The 21,246-nt window shown below is 32.5% G+C and overlaps 3 protein-coding genes and 1 pseudogene across 3 annotated transcripts; 2 read left to right on the top strand and 2 right to left on the bottom strand.

The window, feature by feature from the left end:
* The first annotated feature begins 3,160 nt into the window (after positions 1-3,160).
* Positions 3,161-7,401, top strand: LOC134263367 (uncharacterized). Its single transcript, XM_062745698.1, has 2 exons — positions 3,161-4,643; positions 7,301-7,401. The coding sequence occupies exons 1-2, from the start codon at positions 3,272-3,274 to the stop codon at positions 7,399-7,401; spliced, it is 1,473 nt and encodes a 490-aa protein (XP_062601682.1). The 5' UTR covers positions 3,161-3,271.
* Positions 7,402-12,524: 5,123 nt separating this feature from the next.
* On the top strand, positions 12,525-19,784 carry LOC134263366 (uncharacterized; annotated as a pseudogene).
* On the bottom strand, positions 17,569-18,441 carry LOC134263363 (uncharacterized). The gene has a single exon (XM_062745696.1). It carries the CDS (start codon positions 18,439-18,441, stop codon positions 17,569-17,571), a length of 873 nt encoding a protein of 290 aa, XP_062601680.1.
* LOC134263364 (THAP domain-containing protein 2-like) lies at positions 19,279-21,000 on the bottom strand. Its single transcript, XM_062745697.1, has 4 exons — positions 20,812-21,000; positions 20,236-20,373; positions 20,003-20,148; positions 19,279-19,490 (listed from the first exon to the last, which is right to left on the bottom strand). The coding sequence occupies exons 1-4, from the start codon at positions 20,925-20,927 to the stop codon at positions 19,279-19,281; spliced, it is 612 nt and encodes a 203-aa protein (XP_062601681.1). The 5' UTR covers positions 20,928-21,000.
* Between the last annotated feature and the right edge of the window lie 246 nt (positions 21,001-21,246).

The raw sequence follows: 21,246 nt of genomic DNA on the forward strand, positions 1-21,246 counted from the left end.
CATAGAAGCATGGGGTCAATTGCATTGTGATTCTTGACCTTTGACCTTGAATATTTTTTCAAGGTCAAAGGTCAAGGTCATTCTTTTTTTTTTTTTTTCATTTTTTCTATTCTTTAAGAGAGTTCTGGTTTCTTTTTCATGGTATTTAATTTTTAGGAGTCAGGTATAAAACAAATTTAAAATTAAAAGAAGGTGGAAAGACCTCTTATTGTTCTGTGAACAATAAGTCTCCTAGTTATAATTATTTTTCTTTTTCCTGGGAAAATTTTGTAATCGAGTGATCTTGTAAACTACACATCCGACTAAGGTAAAATGTTTTAGGATCAGTAGACATGTTATGTAGATTTGCTGAACAAAGGTCATTTTGCGCGCACGTGCTTGCAAGAGCGCGCACGTGCAACACGTGAAATGACCATTTTAATTAATTTTGGCGTAACTTTTTACATTTTTGATGAAATGCTTTAAAACTTATGATATATGGATATATTATGACATTGTCAAAATAGCAAGATCTTACGCGCATGCACGTGCGCTTCGCTCTGATGTCTGAAACTAAAGTCTCTATATCTTTCTTGTTTTTCAACGAAATCCTATGAAATTTTGAACATAGCCATGCATTAAGATATCCAACAACATGATATATAGCAATTATCAGGAAAACACGTGTATACACGTGCGCTGCAATCTGATTGGCTTAAACGTTAAACAGCTATAACTGCCTTGGTTTTCAACCAAAGGTGGTGGAATTTAGAACATAGATAGATGTAATGGACTTCTACAAGAAGATATGGTCACCATGCAATGCAAGCAAGTGCGTGTACGTGCGCTGTAATCTGATTGGCTGAAACTTTATACAGCTATAACTCCCTTGGTTTTCAACCAAACGGGGTGAGATTTAGAACATAGATTGATTTAATGGACTTCTACAAGAACATATGGTCACCATGCTCATGTATGCACGTGAAATAAGGTAAATCAAATATACAATTGAATGAGCGTATTTTTTAATACTTTTGGATTCAATTCTTTAATATTTAGTACATAAAAAATATATAGATTGTGTAGACAACATGATATGGTCATTACGCACATTACTTTTACTTGCATAATCTTTATCTAAGTACAGTAGTTTATTTCATTGAACACACATTTCATCAGATAAATCTAAAAGAATTCTACGGGGGAGGGGGTGTTTTCTGTTAAGATATATCTATAAAAATATAAAATAAGCAATTATAACACGAATGATTTATAAACGTAGAATTAAAGAACCTTCCGTCGTTAACAGCATCCCCCCTTTTTCTGTGCTATATTTACATTCAAGTAAAATCATGTCAATAAAAACAAATACACTGTACTGAACACTTCAATATTCAAAGCAACCTTACACCTTTGTCACGTTTCGGGGTGCATATAAACTCGCACAAACTTTGAATGTATTAATGCAACGAAGTAGATGAATATTGAGTTTGAATTTCATTTACAGCTTACCAGTAATGTGATATTTATTATTAAGAATCCTTATGAAGTATAATACTTGTGCTTTTATTATTCAACAACTGTTTTGAAGTGATTATACACATGTCTATTAAGCGATTTGTACACTCCATATGCATATACTTTAAACAATAATCTGATCGATAAGTAAATCGATATATTCATTGCAGAATTTAGAGCAAAATTATGAAATATATACAAGTCAGACATGTAGTATCAGGAGGAGGGGTGGCCCCTTCTTTTCAGAAATAAATCTTAAATTCCCCCCCCCCCCCCCCGCCCCGCCGGGAAAAACAACTTTCTTACGCCTTTAGCTGGTACATGTACGATATGAATAAACACACATTGAAATTGGTGTTTTATTTTTCAAATTTCAAATAAAAGTTTGACTCCCACTCCTACATAATCGATTTTTTCAGGTTTGGAAGAGTTTACTCTTTTTCCTTTGCTTTACCAGACTTTTGTTCAGGTCTATTGTTTATTTATTCTAAGCTACATATGTACCCCTTTACAAAGGAAAGAGGAGGTGTAATGAATTTCTCTGTGTATTTACCGTAATTTATTATTCGATCGCTTGTACTTTTTAAATTGTCATAAGGAAGAAAATCAATAAAGTGGTTAATATATCTTATAGATGCATTTATAGATTAAAATAAAAAAAAAATATTGGGGGATTTTCAGACCAAAAATACCTCAAGAACAAAAAAGAAGACCCCTAACCCACGCCAAATTGAGAAGAATACGAATAGTGCAAAATTTGTAAAATAAAATTCAAGCTTATTGAATATTATTCTAACCCGCATATTGTTTATTATCTCACGCTACAGCTCACCATGTCTTTCTTTATATAGTACCTAATTTAAATGTCTCCGCCCATGTGTATGTAATAGAGAAACCGTGCTCTGTTCGAAAGAAAATGTTTTGGAATTTTTATGTGCGGTAGGTGTTGAAAATTGGCTTTTATTTCTTGATGCTCAAAATCATCAATAACGATTGTACAAAATTTTGATAAGAAACACTATGTTGTACACCATTAAAATAAAAATTATACCATATCCTCAAGTATAATCTGTAAAAGAAGGGCGAAAAAAGGGACCACGCTACCATACTTAAGTGGAAAACTCCTTTGGGATTCTCAGCACTTTTTTCGTCCATTAGTGCATATGTTGATACTTATTGATGAGAGATCTTCAATTATATCAACATTTTTTACCTTGACTTTCCCTTTGACCTTTTGACCTCACTTTTCTTAGAATAGTGTCAAACTTCATATGCTAATACATACTGATGCAAGCAATTCAACTGCATCAACATTTTTTTTACCTTGACCTTCATTTGACTTTGACCTCACTTTAATCAAATTGGTTTAAGTCAGTTTTGAATAAATTATTCACAATGTTTTTTTTTTTTCAGTTGCATAAACGTTTTTGACCCCTGTCATTTCCTTTGACCTTAAACTCACTTTAAAGAAATAAGTGTCATACTTCATATGCTGGTACACGCTAATGTAAGCAATTTAACTGCTGACTATTCAAGATATTCTGATCAAATTTCATACAGGTATAAAATTTTTCATGTTGCATTTTTTATATACCTTTGGCGGGGCATTCATGTCCTATGGATATATTTCTAGTTTTTAAATGATTGATGACCATTTATTCATTTAATTGTAGAGAGAACTTCATGTTGGCCAGAGAAAACTTTTAATGAAAAACTGGAACAGCTCAAAGAAAGCGAGGACTATGAGTTTCGAATCCAAAAACTAATAAGTTTTATGAATATTGAAACTTATAATCTTTACTCAAATCAACGTGATCACGTGGAAAACAATGACTTTAAGGACATCGTTAAGAGAGTAGATTACCTTGACTGTTCAGGTCTTCAGATTACTGATGCTGAAAAGCAGAGTAAAAGTTTTGAGCCGTTCTCTCAATCCAGTGTTGAGGATTTTCTTGAATGGATGACAGACTTTAACAAAGTCTTCAGAAAGACACAGTCTCCAAAATGTCGTCTCATTTTATCTCTCCTTTTCTCTGAATATACAAAAAAAGCAATGCTAGAATTTAAACCAAAAGACCTTTCATTAATTATTTATCCATGCCTGGAATTCGCTATTGAAAATCAAAACCACATATTGATTTTAGAGATTGTGAGGTCGTACCTAATTGATTTTGATTTTCATTTGAGTAAACTGTTTAAAGACAAGAAAAGAATTTCTTCTTTTATGGACACTTTTTTGACCACAGCGAAATACAGAATTTTAAGAGAATGTCCAAGACTTCGACAAAATGCAATCAGACTATCGTTCTGTAGTGAATGTAGTAAGGAAAGTAGGCTTGTGATCATGATGTCATACAAAGGTAGCATAGAAACGAAAGACAGAATTCTGGAAAATCTCATGGGGGTGAATCTGGTATTGTATAACTATACTCAACCATCTGATGAAGGATATACTGTCTTCAACTCCTCTTCTGCTTCTTTCTCATCAAGTAACGTGCCTGTTATACCAGAAAATGACGCAAGAAAACTTTTCAAGAAGCATTCCAACCTTACTCTGATATCGGCATCTCCATATAAATCATCAGGATATTTCAAAGGAAAACATGTCATTGTCGAAAAACACTGCATAAGCCTTTTGTGTTTGCATAAAGGCTACATTCCTTTTGGAGAACGACAGTTTCCTAAACAAATTAATGGCTTTGACGTAGATGTTCAGGAGGGATATTGTTCTTTAGGAAGTGATAGATCTATAGATTTTGGAGGACATATTCGTCGTGCCAAGAGAATAAATACTCCTGGACATGGAAGCATCGGGGGTTTTGTTGATTGGCCAGGCGATCCAAGGAATCCTAATGGAAATACAGTTTGTCTAATAACCTGCGCTCATGTCGTGTTTTCTACAGAAGAACTGAAAATGTCTCGGGAGGAACTCAAAGATAAACTGAATAAAAGCAGTGATTTTGAGGTTGAGGTTTTTGATAAAAACCAGCATAAATTTCAAGTGTGTGGACATATTGTTGATAAAGATTTCATAGGAAGGCGCTCATTCATCCACAATTCCGTTGACGCAGCTTTGATCAAACTTGACCCAACTTTAAAGGAGTTTGGGTTCCCAGTTACTCAACCAAACCAGTTATACTCAGCAGGTATGTTACCCATGTTAACCCCACTTTGTCTATTCTATCATTGTATTCTATCATTGATTGAACTTAGGGGAATATTATCTCAACTTTATTGTTAGTTTCCATTTTTAAACCATAATACTTTAATTTAATTTGTAACACGTCATTTGATTGATTAAAAGGTTTTATCCATTTTGTATAACATAACTTGCCTACGTCACAATGAGTTACATCAAAAATGTATTACTCCGCTTGCCGTTGACTTTTAAAATAAGCAAAATCTAAAGCCTTTTTCCGAAGGAAAAATGGAAAAAGTGTCTTATTGTTTACATTGAAATTAAATTATAAGGAATGAAGCTTCTTTCAACTTATATATTATACGTAATAACAAAACTTGGGGCATGCAGCTTACGCTTTTTTATAAACCGCTTCTCTGTTTATAAAGCGTTAACTACCCCAAGTTATGTTATATCATATAACATAAGTTGAAATAAGCTTCATTTTTTAATAGTGATGGGAAATCGGAAAAAAATCATAATCGATTATAGATAATAATCGGCTGGGCATAATCGATTAATAATCGATTATATTCGAAATTTTAAACATTAATAAAATTAATATAGAAAAGTTAAGACTTATTCAGATTTCTGTTAGACTTTTACAAAAAAAAATTTACTTACATAAAATATTCAAAAATGTTAATTGAAATTTCTTTTTTAAAAAGTGGAAAATAGTATTTTGTTTACCTTAAACAATATACATATAGGACTATTGAAAAAAGAATGGGAATTCATTTTTTTCACAAAGTCCAAGCAATGGGTATTTTACTGATATTAGTGCCATTTTCATTCAACACATGTACGTATTTATTTCTTAAAATTAGTTTTAAATAGTTAAAATTGTAAGTTGTAAAAGTAATTATCCAGAAGTAAGACTTGTATTTATGATTATAATTACATTTAAAGATTGACTAGACTAATTAGGGCCCCGCAAGGATTTGCGGGTGCCCTATAGTAACCACTCTGTCCGTCCATCCTTCTGTCTGTCTGTCCGTCTGTCTTGAAAACTTCTGTCCACAAATTTTCTGTTTTTTTCTAATAACTTTTTTATGGTTGCCCAATCAAGTTTAAATTTGGTATGGTAGTTCAATAGGCAGAAATACATATTTTGATGCTAAGTTTGATTCTCTATGTCTTCTAGTTTGGAGCTGGGGTGGTGGGGTAGATTCCTTAACTATGCATAAGTATGAATGGGCAACTTTTTTATGGTTGCCGGGCTTGCCCAATTAAGATCAAATTAGGTACGGTAGTTCAGTAGGCAAAAATACATATTTTGATGCTAAGTTTGGTTCTCTATGTCCCTTGGTTTGGAGCTGGGGTGGTGGGGTAGATTCCTTAACTTTATATAAGAATGCATTGGCAAAGAGAGATAACTGCTGAAGATGTTCCCATTCAGTAAACTGAATGCTGCTATGAGTCCCATGGGATTAATTAGCTTTCCTCCTGAAGAAAATCCAGAGCATTATCTTTATCTGTCACATTGAGATTAATAACTACCTCTGTCTGCAAATGAAGTTTGTTTTGAAGTTAAAACAATTTGGAATGCTATGAACACTCTGAAATGTGGATTTAAATATAAATTTTTATTATTTATTTTTGTTTGATAGTTATGATTTCATTGAATTCTAAAAAAAAAAAAATAGATTAAAGAAGATTTTTTGATTTACCAGGGTACTTTTTTTTCCCTTTTTCCTTTTTTTTTTAAATATATCAATTCAAGAATGTTTTTTTAATTTTTAATGTAGTTGTATAAAAACCCCATTCTGTCATTAATACTGAAAAAGTTCTTATTGTAAATTTAGAAGAAAATGATGAGAGAGGTACAATTAATCCCTTGGGATTAATTATCTAGCCTGCTGCAAAAAATTTAGTAGGCTTCTCTTTATCTGTCACTTTAAGATTAATGAAAACCTTTGTCTGCAACTGCAGTTTGTTTGAAGTTAAGGTCAAGCCTTCAGGATATTTGCATTCATTGAAGGCTGGCATTTTATATAACACAAGATTCATAATTGTTTAAATATACATTCAATGTTAAGTTGTTCTTTACTGCCTATTGTAAATACAAGAATATTATTTTCAGGTTTTTGAATATTCAGGAATTATGTTGAAATTTTAAGAATACAGTTGCTGTTGCTTTTTCTTTGTACATTTTTTAACCATCCTGTAAGCTGCACCTTTTTAATTCTACCCCATGGCGGGGCCCTTGCTGACTGGTCAGTTTTCTAGTTATGTTTTCCTTTACTTGCAATATTACCGTTTCCTGGTATTAGTCTAACCCCATATTTAATCATGGCGGTAAAAGTATCAACAAGACACGGGATCCTACCATTCATCACTACTTTTATGCTCTTTGCACTTGGATTTGGTAATAAAATTAAAGTATGACAGTTTTATTTTTTGTTAGCGATGTCGGCGACATTTATTTTATAATCGATTAGTAGCATAGAAGAGCTTGTAACGGTCGACAATCGATTGTCGCCGACAATCGTTCCATCACTATTTTTAAATTAGGAATATTAATATCATCTTATTGTCAGAAATGAATATAGAATAAGATATTGCTTTGGTCAATCAAAATGGCATATTTTTCACAATAAAACATTGTCTTAAATTTAATTCTAGGTTTTGACCCAAATAAACCACCTGTTTTTAAAGGAGATATTGTTAATGTACAAGATCCTGAGCCTAATCAGAAAATTAGAGGCAAAATTCCAGGTAAATGATACAGTGTCAAAAATACGGAAGTAAAACAGGCTTCACCATTGGAAGTCTCTACTTTAATGGAGTACACGTTCGCTTTCTGGACGAAATTGGAGAATTGCCAGACAAAACACCGGCTTATATGTTCAATCAAATTGAAATCCAAAGTCTTCCCCATGGGACATTTTTTGAAGCTGGTGATTCTGGAGCGTTTGTGTTTTGTATCAACCGAGACAAGACACTAAGCTGCCTAGGGATGGCTATAGGTTCGAGCACAAAGGGATCCTGTCTAGTGACACCAATGGTTAGAATCCTTGATTCTTTTGAACTCCCTCATAGATTAAAGCCGTGCTCTCCTTTTGTTTCTGGTGTGTCAGAAAATCATACAAGTTCACAGTCAGGAGATCAGAGTCGTATTCCAACAACAGCTAATTTGGAAGCGTTACTGTTGAATTTTCAAACAAACATACAAACGTCAATAGCAGATGTGCAAACGGCACTTGAAAGAAAATTTGAAAATTTGAGAACAGAAGTTCGAGAAGTTCGAGAATCGACCGAAAAAATACAAACAGAAGTAGAGAATCTGAAAACAAAAGTTGAAGATTTAGAGCCACCAAGACAAATTTAAACAGAAGTTGAAAACTCGAAAACACAAGTAAAATAAACAAGAAGGATACTTTTAAAACAGTGGTCTGCAAGCTCATCTGCCATCAGGAGAAATTAACAAGGGTGTCATAATTTAAATGTATGTTGTTTTGCTTTGCGGTATATATACCGTATATCAGGTTTTTTTTCCGTGTCATGTTTTTTTCCGCGAATCAGAACCCAAGTCAGTATATTAAATTTACGCCAATAAAATTTTCACTATTTCAAAGTCCCAGTGATTATATTATTCACAATTGTTTAAGCCTATAAAGGATTGGGATGTAAAATGTAAAGTCATTAAGCTCGAGTTACTTCACACGGATGAGAAATAGATTGATCGACCTTCACCTCGTCAATTTCGGAAAACCCGCTCAGCTGATAACTCACCTGTGTTGCATACTAACTTTAAAATTCACATATATTATTTTCTTTAATCTAAGCAATCATAGGTTCGACAACTAAAGGGTGTTGTTTTGTGACACCAATAGTTAGAATTGTAAATTCTTTTGGCCTTCCTCGTCGATTAAAGCCTTGTCCTGTCTTCGTTTCTAGGTATACCCCAGAGTGCCAGATAACCCTTTCAGTTCTCAAGTACCACAGCAAAGTGATGCTTTATCAGAAGTGAACTTATAAGCAATATATTATTGAATTTGAATGCGTCAATAATGAATATACAAACGCGAGTATGGAGTCATCCATTACAGATGTTCAGAATCAGCAAGCGTGTGTTCAAAATTCTTTAACTACCGTCCAGGAAGAAGTCAGCGCTTTGAAAAATGAAGTTAAAAAAATTACTGTAAACGTATTACATTTGGCTGTGTATTCTATTTAGCGCCTTTCGCGGAAAGCAGCCTCCGCTAAAACAAGTGCATCACTAAATGCTTTGTGTATAAAGGTTTATGTAAAGCACATTCAAAAAGCACTAAATCAAATCTACGCCAACTTGTTGAAAATTCAATTTACGCCAAATATCGTACACGCCAAATATAATACATTTACAGTATGAATAAATAACGTTTTGAGGAAAGTCAGCAATATTTCTGTTAGACTTGTGTTCTTGATATCATGAGTAATGTTTGCCAAAGAATTTTAGAAAAAAAAAATTAGATGGAAAATCTGATAAGAAATTATAAAGTATGTAAGATTCGCGTAGAAAACTAAAAAAAAATCCCAATATTCCATTTTTTTAAATCAATTTTTATATACTTTCTATTCATACATGTAGTCAGTAAAGATATGTATATTAATCAAGGTTTGAAGAAATTTCCCGATGTTTTGAATTCTGGCTTTTGCTGGAAATCTGTATTTACAATAAAGAATAAACATTCTTTAAGACTCATCTTTTCAAAAACCACTGTGCTTAAAAGATCAAACCACTAGGTAAGAAAGCTGACGATTTAGTATTTTCAATTTTTTTTTCTAGTGACCAATGGGTCAGAAAAAGGAAAGGTATGAAAATAACGAACGGTATTCAATAGCAAAGTCCGTAAAGCAATACAAAATAGGAGCAGAGGAAAAACGGATCTCTGAAACATCCATCCGCGTAATATATGAATCATGTCAAACACGGTTGGATTATTTTCTGGTTTTTTCTATTTTGCCTTCTACTTGGTTTTGCTTTTTAGTAAGAAGAACGGTCATTCGCTGAATATCCACATTATTCAAGATGCTTTCAACATTGACTGATTCTGGAGAATTTTTTAAAATCAAAAATGGAAAAATCATGTCCCATCGGCAACAATTTGTATCCAATGTTTAACAAAGGTAATTTTCAGTACCTCCGAGAAGAAAAAAATTGATCATTCTGATGAAGCATATAGTCTCTGAAATTATTTAGGTGTTTTACAAAAAAAATGATGATAAATAATCTCACCCATTATATACTTAATTATATCTTTACTATAAGACATTGTTTTTAATCTGAATCGTTAACATACTTTAAAATCTATTGCAATATTATAAAGCAAAGCATATCGATTTTTTTTACCTTGTATGTAATTTAAAGTTTTGTTTGATTAAAAAAACATTTTAAAATGATTCCAATGTATAACTCTGTAAATGCAAATAAAGATCAAGGACTGCTGTTTCTCCTTCCATTCAAATATAAATAAAGCTAAATGGGTCACATTCCGGTAGAGAGTGGGTCTCATTTGTATTTCAGACACGTAAGAAAATGCGGTTCTCTAGCTCATCCTTTCTTCATGTTATTTTTTTTTGATTTATCGATATTATTATTCAACTGTAAAGGAGTCTCGCAAGTAAAAAAAAATATTGTATCAGTTTCCTGTTTTGCTTGAAATGTTTAGTTTATCTTATTAAAAATTGTATTAATCATTGTCTATGAACCATTGTATTGTATATTAATTTAATGTATGTTGAATAAAATGGGATCATTGAGAATTTTTTATTTTTTTTTTAGAAAGAAAGCATTAATTTTAAATAAATAAAAAAAGTATATTAGAAAACTACTAATGTTCACAGGCTTCACAAACAACCCTCATATTTTTACTTCGATATATATATATAGGATCTCCCATGGTTTGTGGATTGATATGACTTTTATCCAACGAATTGTGTGTTTTATCCCCGAGCCTTGGCGAGGAAAATGAAAATTCACACAGAGTTGGCTAAAAATCATATCAAACCACAAATCATGAGTGATTCTATTTGTCACATATTTTCGTTCACTATAAGGCCAGGTAAAATTAATCTTTAGATTCTCATCCTTATTTGCTAAAAAATTGGGGCCGATGGGCGGATTTTTTTTTTTTTATTTTTTATAATTGTTAATTTATATATAGGCCTAAGTAACAACAAAACAATTGATGCCCCGTACACATTTTTTTCATTACCTTAATTTAATGCAAATATGAATAGATTTAATTCTTTTCATATTCTTTTAAATATTTAAAGAAAATTTTTGCTTTAAAAATTGAATATATATATATTTATTGTTAATTAACAAATTATCAAGTACACATTATACGGCACACCCTGAACAAAATGAGGTGGGGATACCAATAAATTGTGTATGCGTGATTTCTTATTTTGCAAAATCTATATAAATGTTCTAATAATTATTCTACTGAAAAATCTAGGCCTTCTCTTAAGTCTGTCTACGATGTTGTAGATTTTTTTTTATTTCAAAGCAAAGTCACACAGCTGGAGATCGTTATATATAACTTGACCAGGTGTCATTTTCTTCATCTATTCTTAGTTATAATCTCTCTACATACTTGCTCCTGCCAGTGATGGTATCTATAAATATGTGTTTATTCTATTTTTCTTCTCTGCCTTCTCTATACTGACAAATTATCTTTTCCTTAATCATTTAAACTGCTTTTATTGCCGATTTTTCTCCATTCTTCACTTGGGGTTTTTGCTATAAATAGCAACACGCGACTTTTAATACAGACGGGAGATAACTCTTAAACTTTGACCCAAATTCTTACTGAATAAAAATACATGAAAATACACAAAAATCAAAATTAAAAAAGTTTGGGCGGGACATTTTGTGAGGGGCGGGCGAGGATGAGAATCTAAAGATTAATTTTATATGGCCTAAACATGATAAATGTGTCTTTTGTTTTTATTTCTAATTCAAAGTTCCCTTTCGATTAACTTGGACCAAATAACGTAATAAATACTACTACGCTGTATGAAATAGCTCGTGCAAAAATGAAATAAAAATGTATTTCAGCATTTATTTTTTTTTTTAATTCATGAATGAAAATTTGTTAGAATATATCAAAGTGAATTTTGACATTCTCTCCACCATTCACATGTATTTGTTTATTTACATTACGTAACGCGGCGTAGGAATACAAAGTGTTGATACGAAAACGATATCACATGAGCTATTTCACCGGGATACAGGTGAACATATGTAATAAAAAAGTTTTAATGGTTTCAATAAACATATGTCAAGAACTATAATCTTTAATTGCTATAAATAAACAGAATGCACAAGTTGCTTATCTTTCTAACAAATGGGTACAGTCCACTAATTGTTTTCCCATAGGCAACAATGTTAACGTCTCTTCTCATAGCGATGTCCCTAATTTTCGTTCAGAAATGAGTGACCCCTCAAATCAAAGCACATCAACTTGTCTTTCCATGGTTAAAATCTCGAGGTGGCATGTCAGATTTCTTTCCCGGCAAAATGCTTCTGTCTGCGGGAAAAATCAAAGTGAAAGAAGGGGAATTTCAGAGTTCTGACTGGCATTATAACACACAAAATAATTCGGCTGATCTTCTTGATAAATTACATTTGCCAAGCTTTTTCGGTCAGAAAGATATCCTTATCAACAGGTGTGAGGCTCAGTTTTTTTAATTCAAGTCTGCAAATTAAGGAGCTTGTAATTTTTTCTGCACTACTTTCTTCTCCTACCGATTTTAAAAATAAATAATTTAATTTTGATTTTATTCTAGTCACTCATTGGTTGATTTCCAAAAAGGAACACAAGAATAAAACGTAATAACCTGGTTTGGTATGTATGTTGAGGGGCACACTAAGTTAACTAGGAAGAGTGAGGCAGCGGTGGAAAGTGGGAGGGTCCTACGGTTTGTAGTTGACGAGCTGAGAGTTATTAATGCCTGCGTTCAAGCCTCAATGAGAGATACATCGTACAAAGTACAGGTAGGTACTTCAGCATTCGTTTTAGAGCTTGCCTTTCAATAAGAAATATTTTTTATTAACTGAAAAAAACATTTACAAGGTTAAATTAATTGGTTTGTAATTGAAACTTAGCAGGATAAAGAAGGGTTTAGTATCTTGGGTTTTGAAATGTATACTGGAGCTGTTTTTCGTTCGTTATGAAAAGGGGGGGGCAACATTAATACTGAATACTGCTTATGAAGTCTGCTGTTGTTCAATATACAACCAAATTAATATATAACAAAGGTTGAATATATTTTACAGGTATAGGCCTATACATTCTAAGGTGTTATATTAATAACACTTTATTAAAAATTGTATCCATACTCCATAGATATTTTTGGATGCTGAAGACGGAATTGTGAAGGATGCAACATGTCAGTGCCCAATGGGACAATACAAATGCCACCATGTTGCTGCGGCATTGCTCTTTGGGTATGAAGAATAATTTTTAAGAAAATCATCTGAGGTCTTTTGCACTGAAGGATTTGAAATGTGAAAGCTTAAATATTTTGTCCATATTTCATTGATTTATCATTGTAATTTGTACCCAGATGATTTTAGGAGATAAAACCACAGGCACTTGTTTCTATAATAATTTTTTTATCTTATAGTATTATAATAACACAAGGTATCCAACTCTTATTTACACGGAGTAACCCCTCCCTCAGAGACACACCTTTTATCTCCATAAACAATGTCAAAGATCTGCTCGCCGAGTGGAAAAGTCGAATTCAACCGTGAAATGATGTATACTGATAATGGGCAGAGGTTTTGATTGGCTAAAAATCTGTTTCTAAAATTACATCGGAGTAATCATTTAATATGTCGAAGTAATGTTATGAAATATGAGAGGTAAACAAATTTTATTCATTAACTATATTATTTAGACACTTGAATTGAATTTTCATACCAACATTTTTTTTTTCATTTCGCTCTCTGTCCAGGATTAGCACATACCATTTCATAGTTGAATTCGACTTTTCCACTCCAAAAATTCTATTTTCTGCCATTGAGCCATATGGTAAATATAATTATAAACTGGACAAGATTTGATAGTAGAAGTGTCAGTGTAATTGATAAAAAAGCTGAATGTCTGATTTTATGGAAACAGCTTTTTTTCTGGAAAGATGGAGTTGCTTAGCCTCGCTGGGAATCAGGGTTCAATGAAAAAAAAAAATGTACAAACAGTACAATGTACATATGAACTAAACTTTTTGATTTTTAAAATTCAAGTAAGCGTGTGCAAAATAAGAAGTAGCTTTTGAAGACATTTTATATTTCAATTACAGCTATAAAAGAGCAAGTAAAACAGACATAAAATGTTCTTGGCTGAAACATCCAAAGTCGGCACCACCAAAATCCACTGTTACGATAGCTGAGCTGTATCCCCCAAAGCAGTAGGATTACAAGTATGTGTTAATAAGCAATGTCCTTAAGAATTCTTTAATATAAACATCAGGGTATGTGAAACTTGAAAAATTCTGTCAGTCATTTTTGACCTGCAACTTTCACAGGTTAGCATTATATTAGTTGGACTCCATTTGACGATGTATGTAGTGCACAGCAATTAAATCAGTGGATGTTAAATATTATATAGAAGTTAGGCAAAAATATTATGAAACATGCTTAAATGTAAGGGTTTGTCAGTCTTAAATTTTCCTTTATTTATTTTTTTGAAAATTCAAGTTCAATTGGCACTATAAGTTGTTAGATCATATGTAAATCAAAACTCATAAAAACAAAAAAGGTTTTAATTAAAATCAAAAAAGTTAAAAAAAAACAAAAACGACCCCCCCCCAATATTAAATGACTATATTTTTAAAATAAAATATCCCCCTCCCCTTATCTACATGATCTACAGGTACAAAATTCCCATAAAGAGGGATATGGAGTAAATTCAGATCAAGAAACATGACCATCTTATACTGAAGTTATGCATGACATCTACAATTTTTTGTTGGTAAACGAGACAAAACTGACAAGTTTTGCAAACTCTGAAATATCACATAGTACATTAATCTAATAGGAAAATGTTTTTTGAAATACTCAAATTATGTAGAGCACTGACAAGAAAAGTAACGGACAATGACAGATCATTTTTGTATCATCAGCTGGGACAGTTGGGGCGCTTCACAGGTTGCTGTTCTTTGGAGTTTATTTTTCAGTTTTGAGGAGTTCATTTTTCAGTTCAGCCTTGTTTACATGTTGATGTTGAAAGTGTGCTTGATTTTTTTGTCTTCATTGTTATACTGAATCCTGTTGATGTGGATGTACTATTTATTAAGGATATAACTAGGTTTTATAGTCTTTTACCTAACATTACCTTTACAAGTTAGTGTATATCAAATAAGAGATTACAAAAATCTTGAAAACACAAAGTATATATATATTCCGGTACTATGCTATACTAATTTAGCAAAATATGTTGTAGCTTTACACTGGATTCTCTCAGAGGAGCCCAAGACGCCTGGCAGTCCAGTACCATTGATTGAAGATTTGCTTATGAGCGAGGCGTACATCAGTGCTGATGATCTTAAAACATGGCTTCGAAAACACCTTATTATCTCTCCAGAAAAGATTATGGAGGCGGCATTTATGACAGCTGGCCAGCGTGAAAACTCTCTGTGGGCTGCTATTAGAAAATATAGATTTACAGCTTCAAATTTTGGCCTAATTATTGGAGCAGCAAGACGAAACAGGTATCTTTAAATTCTATGTTTATACAAATATTTTCATATGGTTACTACAATATATCTTAAATTCTATTTTACTTAAAATTCAAATTCCTAGTTGCAAGTTTTAGCAACTACATAAATAAATATCTGATGCCAGTAAGGTTTATACAATATTGATGATTTTTTTTCTCACTAAGAACATACGAATTAATTTTGAAATACCCGATTTGTAATATTCTTTTATAGATTGTCGGAGTCACTTAAAAAGAGAATTTTAAGTGCTTACAACTTGGAAAGAAGGGCTCCTATTCAGTGGGGTATCACTCACGAGAAAGTTGGTTTGGAAGAATACTGCAAAGCAGGTTCAGTCACAGTTTTGCCAACAGGCAAGTAGTTAAATTGTGGGTGCATTAACATCAAGAGTGTATGAAAGTTAAGAAATAACAAACGCATAAAGTGCATAAACAAATCTTTAGTACACAACCTTCCTTATTTCATTTAGATGCATGCATTTATATGTACAATGTATTTTACCAGCTACATATATACCTTTATATCATAATGTTAGTGCTTGTCTTTTATATTATAAGAGTAGATTAGACATGAAATCAGAATTATTTTACTGTACACAATCAACTCTGTTGAGCTTTAATGTAAATTAATTCCTAAGTCATGTAAGCAGCTTAAATCGACAGATGTTTACATCATCACTTAATGAAGGTATACATTTATGTACATGCTTGTACTTTTGTATTTCAGGTATATGGCTGCATGAATCAGGAGTCTTAGGGGCATCACCTGATGGCTTCGTTCAGGGAGATTTTCCTAAAACTAACATTGTCCACCTTCAGCAGAAGGACCAGCCATCAAAAGTGCCTGCTATCGTAGAGGTGAAATGTCCCTTTACAGCCAAGGACAAGACCATTATGGAGGCATGCTCAGATATTAAGGATTTTTTCCTAGGTATTGCAGAGCAGATACATATCTTAACAAATAATATTTACATTTGCAAATGTTTTCCTTTATATAACACTACTGAAAGCAAGCGTTTTTATAACTGTATAAATACAGGTACGGGGTCAAGAGGTCATAGATATTCGTATGGATAAATGTTCGACGTAATTTCTCAGTGACGTCATAAAGGGTCGACGCGCGTTCAGTGGATTACAAACATGCCGTTGGATTTGAAAAATAATGCATTTCACACGTTAAAAGTCACAATCAGGCAAATTTAAAGTATGAATAAGTCACAAATGTAAATATAAGCAATAAGGTATCATTTTTTTAGTTTTATTGGGATGTAAAATGGGTTGGCGCATGATCAAATCTTCCGGGCTTTATGGGATTTGATCACGTGACCAACCCGTTTTACATCCCAATAAAACTCGAAAAATGATACCTTATTTCTTAATTATTAGATGCCTTCCTATTGCTCCTTTTAATATCGTGTGTTATAAAATTATGGAAGTAGCAATAAAAGTCTAGTCACTATGGTAGAACTCATTTAGTAGTTCAAACACTATCAAAAGAGGATTTATTACATTTTAAGGAGAATCTACAACAGAATAACTTTTACTTAATTTTTTCAGTTGATAATGGTGGAAGCTTATCATTAAAGACCACACATGATTACTGGCATCAAATCCAGGGCCAGCTCTACCTTACTGGGACAGAGTGTTGTGATCTGGCTGTGTGGACCACTAAAGACCTGCAGATTGTTAGAATTTTTAAGGACAGGACATGGGCCCCCAACATATATGCCATGCTTGATTTTTATTTTATGGTGTTTTTGGAATCACTAAAGTGAATCAGGTTAGTAACATTGGTAATATTCTAAGATCATGGGATAGACAAAATCCAAAAAGTTGAACTCTATTTGTGAAATTCCATTTTCTAAATGTTTTGATATGAAATACATCAATACCCTATAATCTGACATGAAAGTTTTGGAGGAAGTTCTCTTTTAAATCTTTGCATTAAAATTTTTTCAACAGGTTTTTAGGAAGAATGCAAAAAAAAAAAACAAAGTGGCTTTAAAGGACAACTGAATGATAAATGATGTTATTTGTTTTCGCAATTATACTGTAAATCCTGTATGAAAATTTTTACAAACTGAAGTAAATTCAGTTCTCTTTCCTATTAATTTTCTTTTTGAATTGTGAAATAATACTGACTGTGAAATTCATTTCTGGTATCTTTTAATAGCATATCTAAATTTCATATTTGTCAGCAATTTCCTTAAAAAGAGGTGCTTGAAGGTTTATGAAACAACAACATAGCTGAAAAATTTTGGTCGAAATGTGTCGATATTGAGCAGGAATGTGATTTAGAATATCATAGTTTTTGATGCGTTCATTTGCTCTCTCAACATGAATCCTGGCTTTCCCTATTTTGTAGCACAGTGCAGCCTCCTCCTTTGTGAAGTGTGCCTTCTGTGACAGGAATGGTGGAATGTTTAAGGAAACACCAGAAGGAAGCTTGTCAAAAATGTTAAAACCCTTATCTGCTAATATGAGGTCTCCTGGTTGAAGCTGATTCAACACTCCACAGTGATCTACAATGGCTGCATCCGAAGTAGACCCAGGATACAAGTCCGAAGAGTATACTAGTGCACCATTTGGTGAAACGCATGTGACTGCCTTGACAGTGTGTCTGCTCTTATAATTACTGTAAGAGAGGGACTGTGAATTCATGTCTGAAGGAACATCTTGCAAAATTTCTGTAGCATCCATAGCTATACGAGCAGATGCAAACTCTTCAAATGACTTAGGCATTGACCCTTTACACTTAAGCTGACTAGGAATACCTACTTCATTCAGAATTCCATCAACGAAAATTTCGTGCAAAACTGAAACGTAAGTGTTAAAAATGTTCGAAATAGTGGCCCTGCTTGTTACAAATCTAACTGATAAATCCAGATCACGGCAATTTAGACGCAGCTTCATCAATGTAATCAGTAATTGATCCTCAATAGAGAAACAGTTCACAGTCCATCCAGCGTAGTAGTTAAATGGTGCCATTCTGTACAGCATATTTACCACAACTTGAAATACATCAGCTGGGAAGGAGGTGTAGAGCAACATCTACAACCGAATTAAGCTTGTATAGTTTATGGGACATTGTCAATATTGAATAGGGAACATGCTTTGTTGATATTCTTATCACCTGTGTACATTTTATTGTTTAAAATCTTATTTTTAAATATTTAAGACACATATTATTTAAGAAATAAGGTATCTTTTTTAAACATCTATCAGTCACAAGATCAATTCCATAAACATGATAAAACCAAATTTATGGTGACTTTGATCATGCTAACCCTTATTCGTAGCTTGATAAATGTTTTAAAATGATGCAATATAACTTGTTTTTACATTTGTGACTTATTCATATTTTATATTTGCCTGATTATAACTTCTAATGTGTGAAATATTTTATTTTAAAATCAACGGCACATATGTAATCCATTGAATGCGCTTTGACCCTTTATGACGTCACTAAAAAAAATTTGTCAAAGGTTTATGACATTCGAGGAACCTGTATTTATACGGTTATAGATATGCATTGCTTTCAGTAGTCATAGTGTTATATAAAGGGAAAGATTTGTAAATATAGACGTCAAAACATTTCAGTTCATTATTTTACTGTATAATTATTGTAACACTAATTGCCCTTGTCTAAGTCAGTGCCACCACAACAGTTTAAATCTGAACAAGCAACAAACACTGAAAAGTTTATATTGTATTTTTTTATTTCAAATACTTTATCTATTAAATTAGTCATACAAACAAAGTTGCATGTATTTTGATATGTTCATCAACTTGATGTACACTGTAAACGTATTGACGTAATGTAGTTATATGTAACATAATACATTTGAATATGAAATTTACTTTTTTTTTAGCTATTTTGCATGGTATTTAAAGAAAAAAGAATGTATTACTATATGAAGTTTGTAAAAACACTTCAGTGTTATTTAAACTGTATTGAATAGAAAATACATTTGCTCCTTCTGTGCAACTTACCTTTTCAGTGTCATTTATGATGTCTTTTATTGACATCTTTGGCTTCTGCAATTTTAGATCCCTGATTTCTTCTTGCAAATTGGCAATCTGTTTTTCCAAGGCTGACACTGTAATGTGTAATTCATTTTGTTCAATCACATTATTATTTATTAATAAATATTTTCAGGGGATAATTTGAATCGGATGCATTTTAAAATCTTTTCTGAATGTTCATGTACAAATATTTTGGTATGGGTGAAATAAACTAAACTGAAGCTAGTAAATATTAGAGCAAGTATATTTTAAATGAGTCTAATCATAAAAATGTATATGCTGTAAAATTATTGAAATCTATCTAGTAATCAGTATATTGTCTGTTCTAGAATATTGTCCATTAAATGTTAATAAAATGAAATCCTCATCATTTTAATTGTTAATCAGTTTGAAAATGTATGCTGTGGAAGGATTCTTTGAAAGCAGTGGTGTGTGAATTAGAATGTTTTACCACACTTTTATGTAAAGAGTATTTATAAGAAGTATAAAGAGGCAAATAGATACTTAACATCACAGGGCTAATGAGGATTCAAATTTTGTAATTTTCTAGTTTTCAAAATGCAAGTCTGTCAAATATTTTGGATACCTTCTTTAGAATGATCTTTTGTGTCTGTTTGTTCGGTACTGCTGCAATAATCGTGATCTGTAACAGAATGGTGCGTCCTGACAGCAAGAGTCATGTCATTTTGTATTGGATGGGAGGAGGATGATGCTACACTATCCAACTTTTTCCTTGAAAGATATAAAATCTTAAAAAACGTATAAGAAGTCAAGGCACTTTTTTCAGTATAATTTTGTAGGACTTTTTTTGCCAGTTACCTCTTTGGAGTGTTTATTTCAGGAAAATACCCCACATTCTTGCTATATGCAAAAATTGTGGGCCCAAATTCCCTCTTTCCATCTGTGAAGTGGCAGCTGCAGAGCCTGTCATTTGAGTTGTACTCCCTGTCTGCCCGTCTGGAAAAGGATATTATGTTTAAAAAATCTTTTTAAAAAGATGTTTAGAATAAATTCTGGTGTCATATGTTTAAATATGATAAATTACTAATCAATAATAGTATTTAAAATGAGTTAATATGGTGAAAAACTTCTCTGCAGAACATTGTTATAGTGTTTTGTAAAAAGGATGATTTAATCTTTACTTATGGAAAGGTGGGGAGGGGGAGGGGGGTAAGGAACTGAACAAGCGATTTCATTGTAAATTTAATCACAATATAATATTGTCAAATAAAAGTACACAAAGCTGCTGCGATATAAATGGTGTTTTCAAACATCTGCGTCCTTAAAAGCATTGAAATACACTTGCAACTTTAGTTTGTAACAAGCATCTTCAAATGACCTCTAAATTAACACAGCGATATTATTGAGGTATTCTTTTTCTATATATTAACTCACCTGCATCTGTCAATCCATTTTTTCCGTTCTTTTGTGTCTGTTGGGAATCGGAATAAACTGCACGTCTGTTTTCCCCCTGTGCGATGCGTGCAACCGATTGCAAAACAATACACCATATTGTTACTACGAACGCTGATGTACCCGGAAGTCGTGAAACGAAAGTGAAAGCAAACGAGACTTACAGACCCTATAACAGTGTACAGAAGACTAGAAGAAAAGTACAAACTTGGAGCAGTCTGAGCCTCAGTTTTGGCGTTTTCATGAGTCTTAATTACGGTTAGTGACTGAATTTTTTACAATTTACCATTACAACAGTTTCTGAAGAATTTATAACAGAAATTAACCATGCAGGAAAATATGTAACACTTGGCAAGTGTTTTTTTTTTTTTTTTGCACATTTCAATTTAATTCTGATGGATTTATATGTTAGCATTA

This window comes from Saccostrea cucullata, unplaced genomic scaffold (assembly GCF_032062105.1).
Source record: "Saccostrea cucullata isolate Sc308-1 unplaced genomic scaffold, CSIRO_AGI_Scuc_v1 ctg10908, whole genome shotgun sequence".
Taxonomy (NCBI): domain Eukaryota; kingdom Metazoa; phylum Mollusca; class Bivalvia; order Ostreida; family Ostreidae; genus Saccostrea; species Saccostrea cuccullata.

Bases quoted from the DNA above. Each gene is read 5' to 3' on its own strand.
- LOC134263364 (XM_062745697.1), bottom strand. From the start codon at position 20,927: ATGGTGTATTGTTTTGCAATCGGTTGCACGCATCGCACAGGGGGAAAA. The intron at 20,374-20,811 runs GTGAGTTAATAT...ATCCTTTTCCAG, and splicing joins AAATGGATTGACAGATGCAG to ACGGGCAGACAGGGAGTACA. The intron at 19,491-20,002 runs GTATCCAAAATA...TACACATTACAG, and splicing joins AAAAGATCATTCTAAAGAAG to TGTCAGCCTTGGAAAAACAG.
- LOC134263363 (XM_062745696.1), bottom strand. From the start codon at position 18,441: ATGTTGCTCTACACCTCCTTCCCAGCTGATGTATTTCAAGTTGTGGTA.
- LOC134263367 (XM_062745698.1), top strand. From the start codon at position 3,272: ATGAATATTGAAACTTATAATCTTTACTCAAATCAACGTGATCACGTG. The intron at 4,644-7,300 runs GTATGTTACCCA...ATTTAATTCTAG, and splicing joins AAACCAGTTATACTCAGCAG to GTTTTGACCCAAATAAACCA.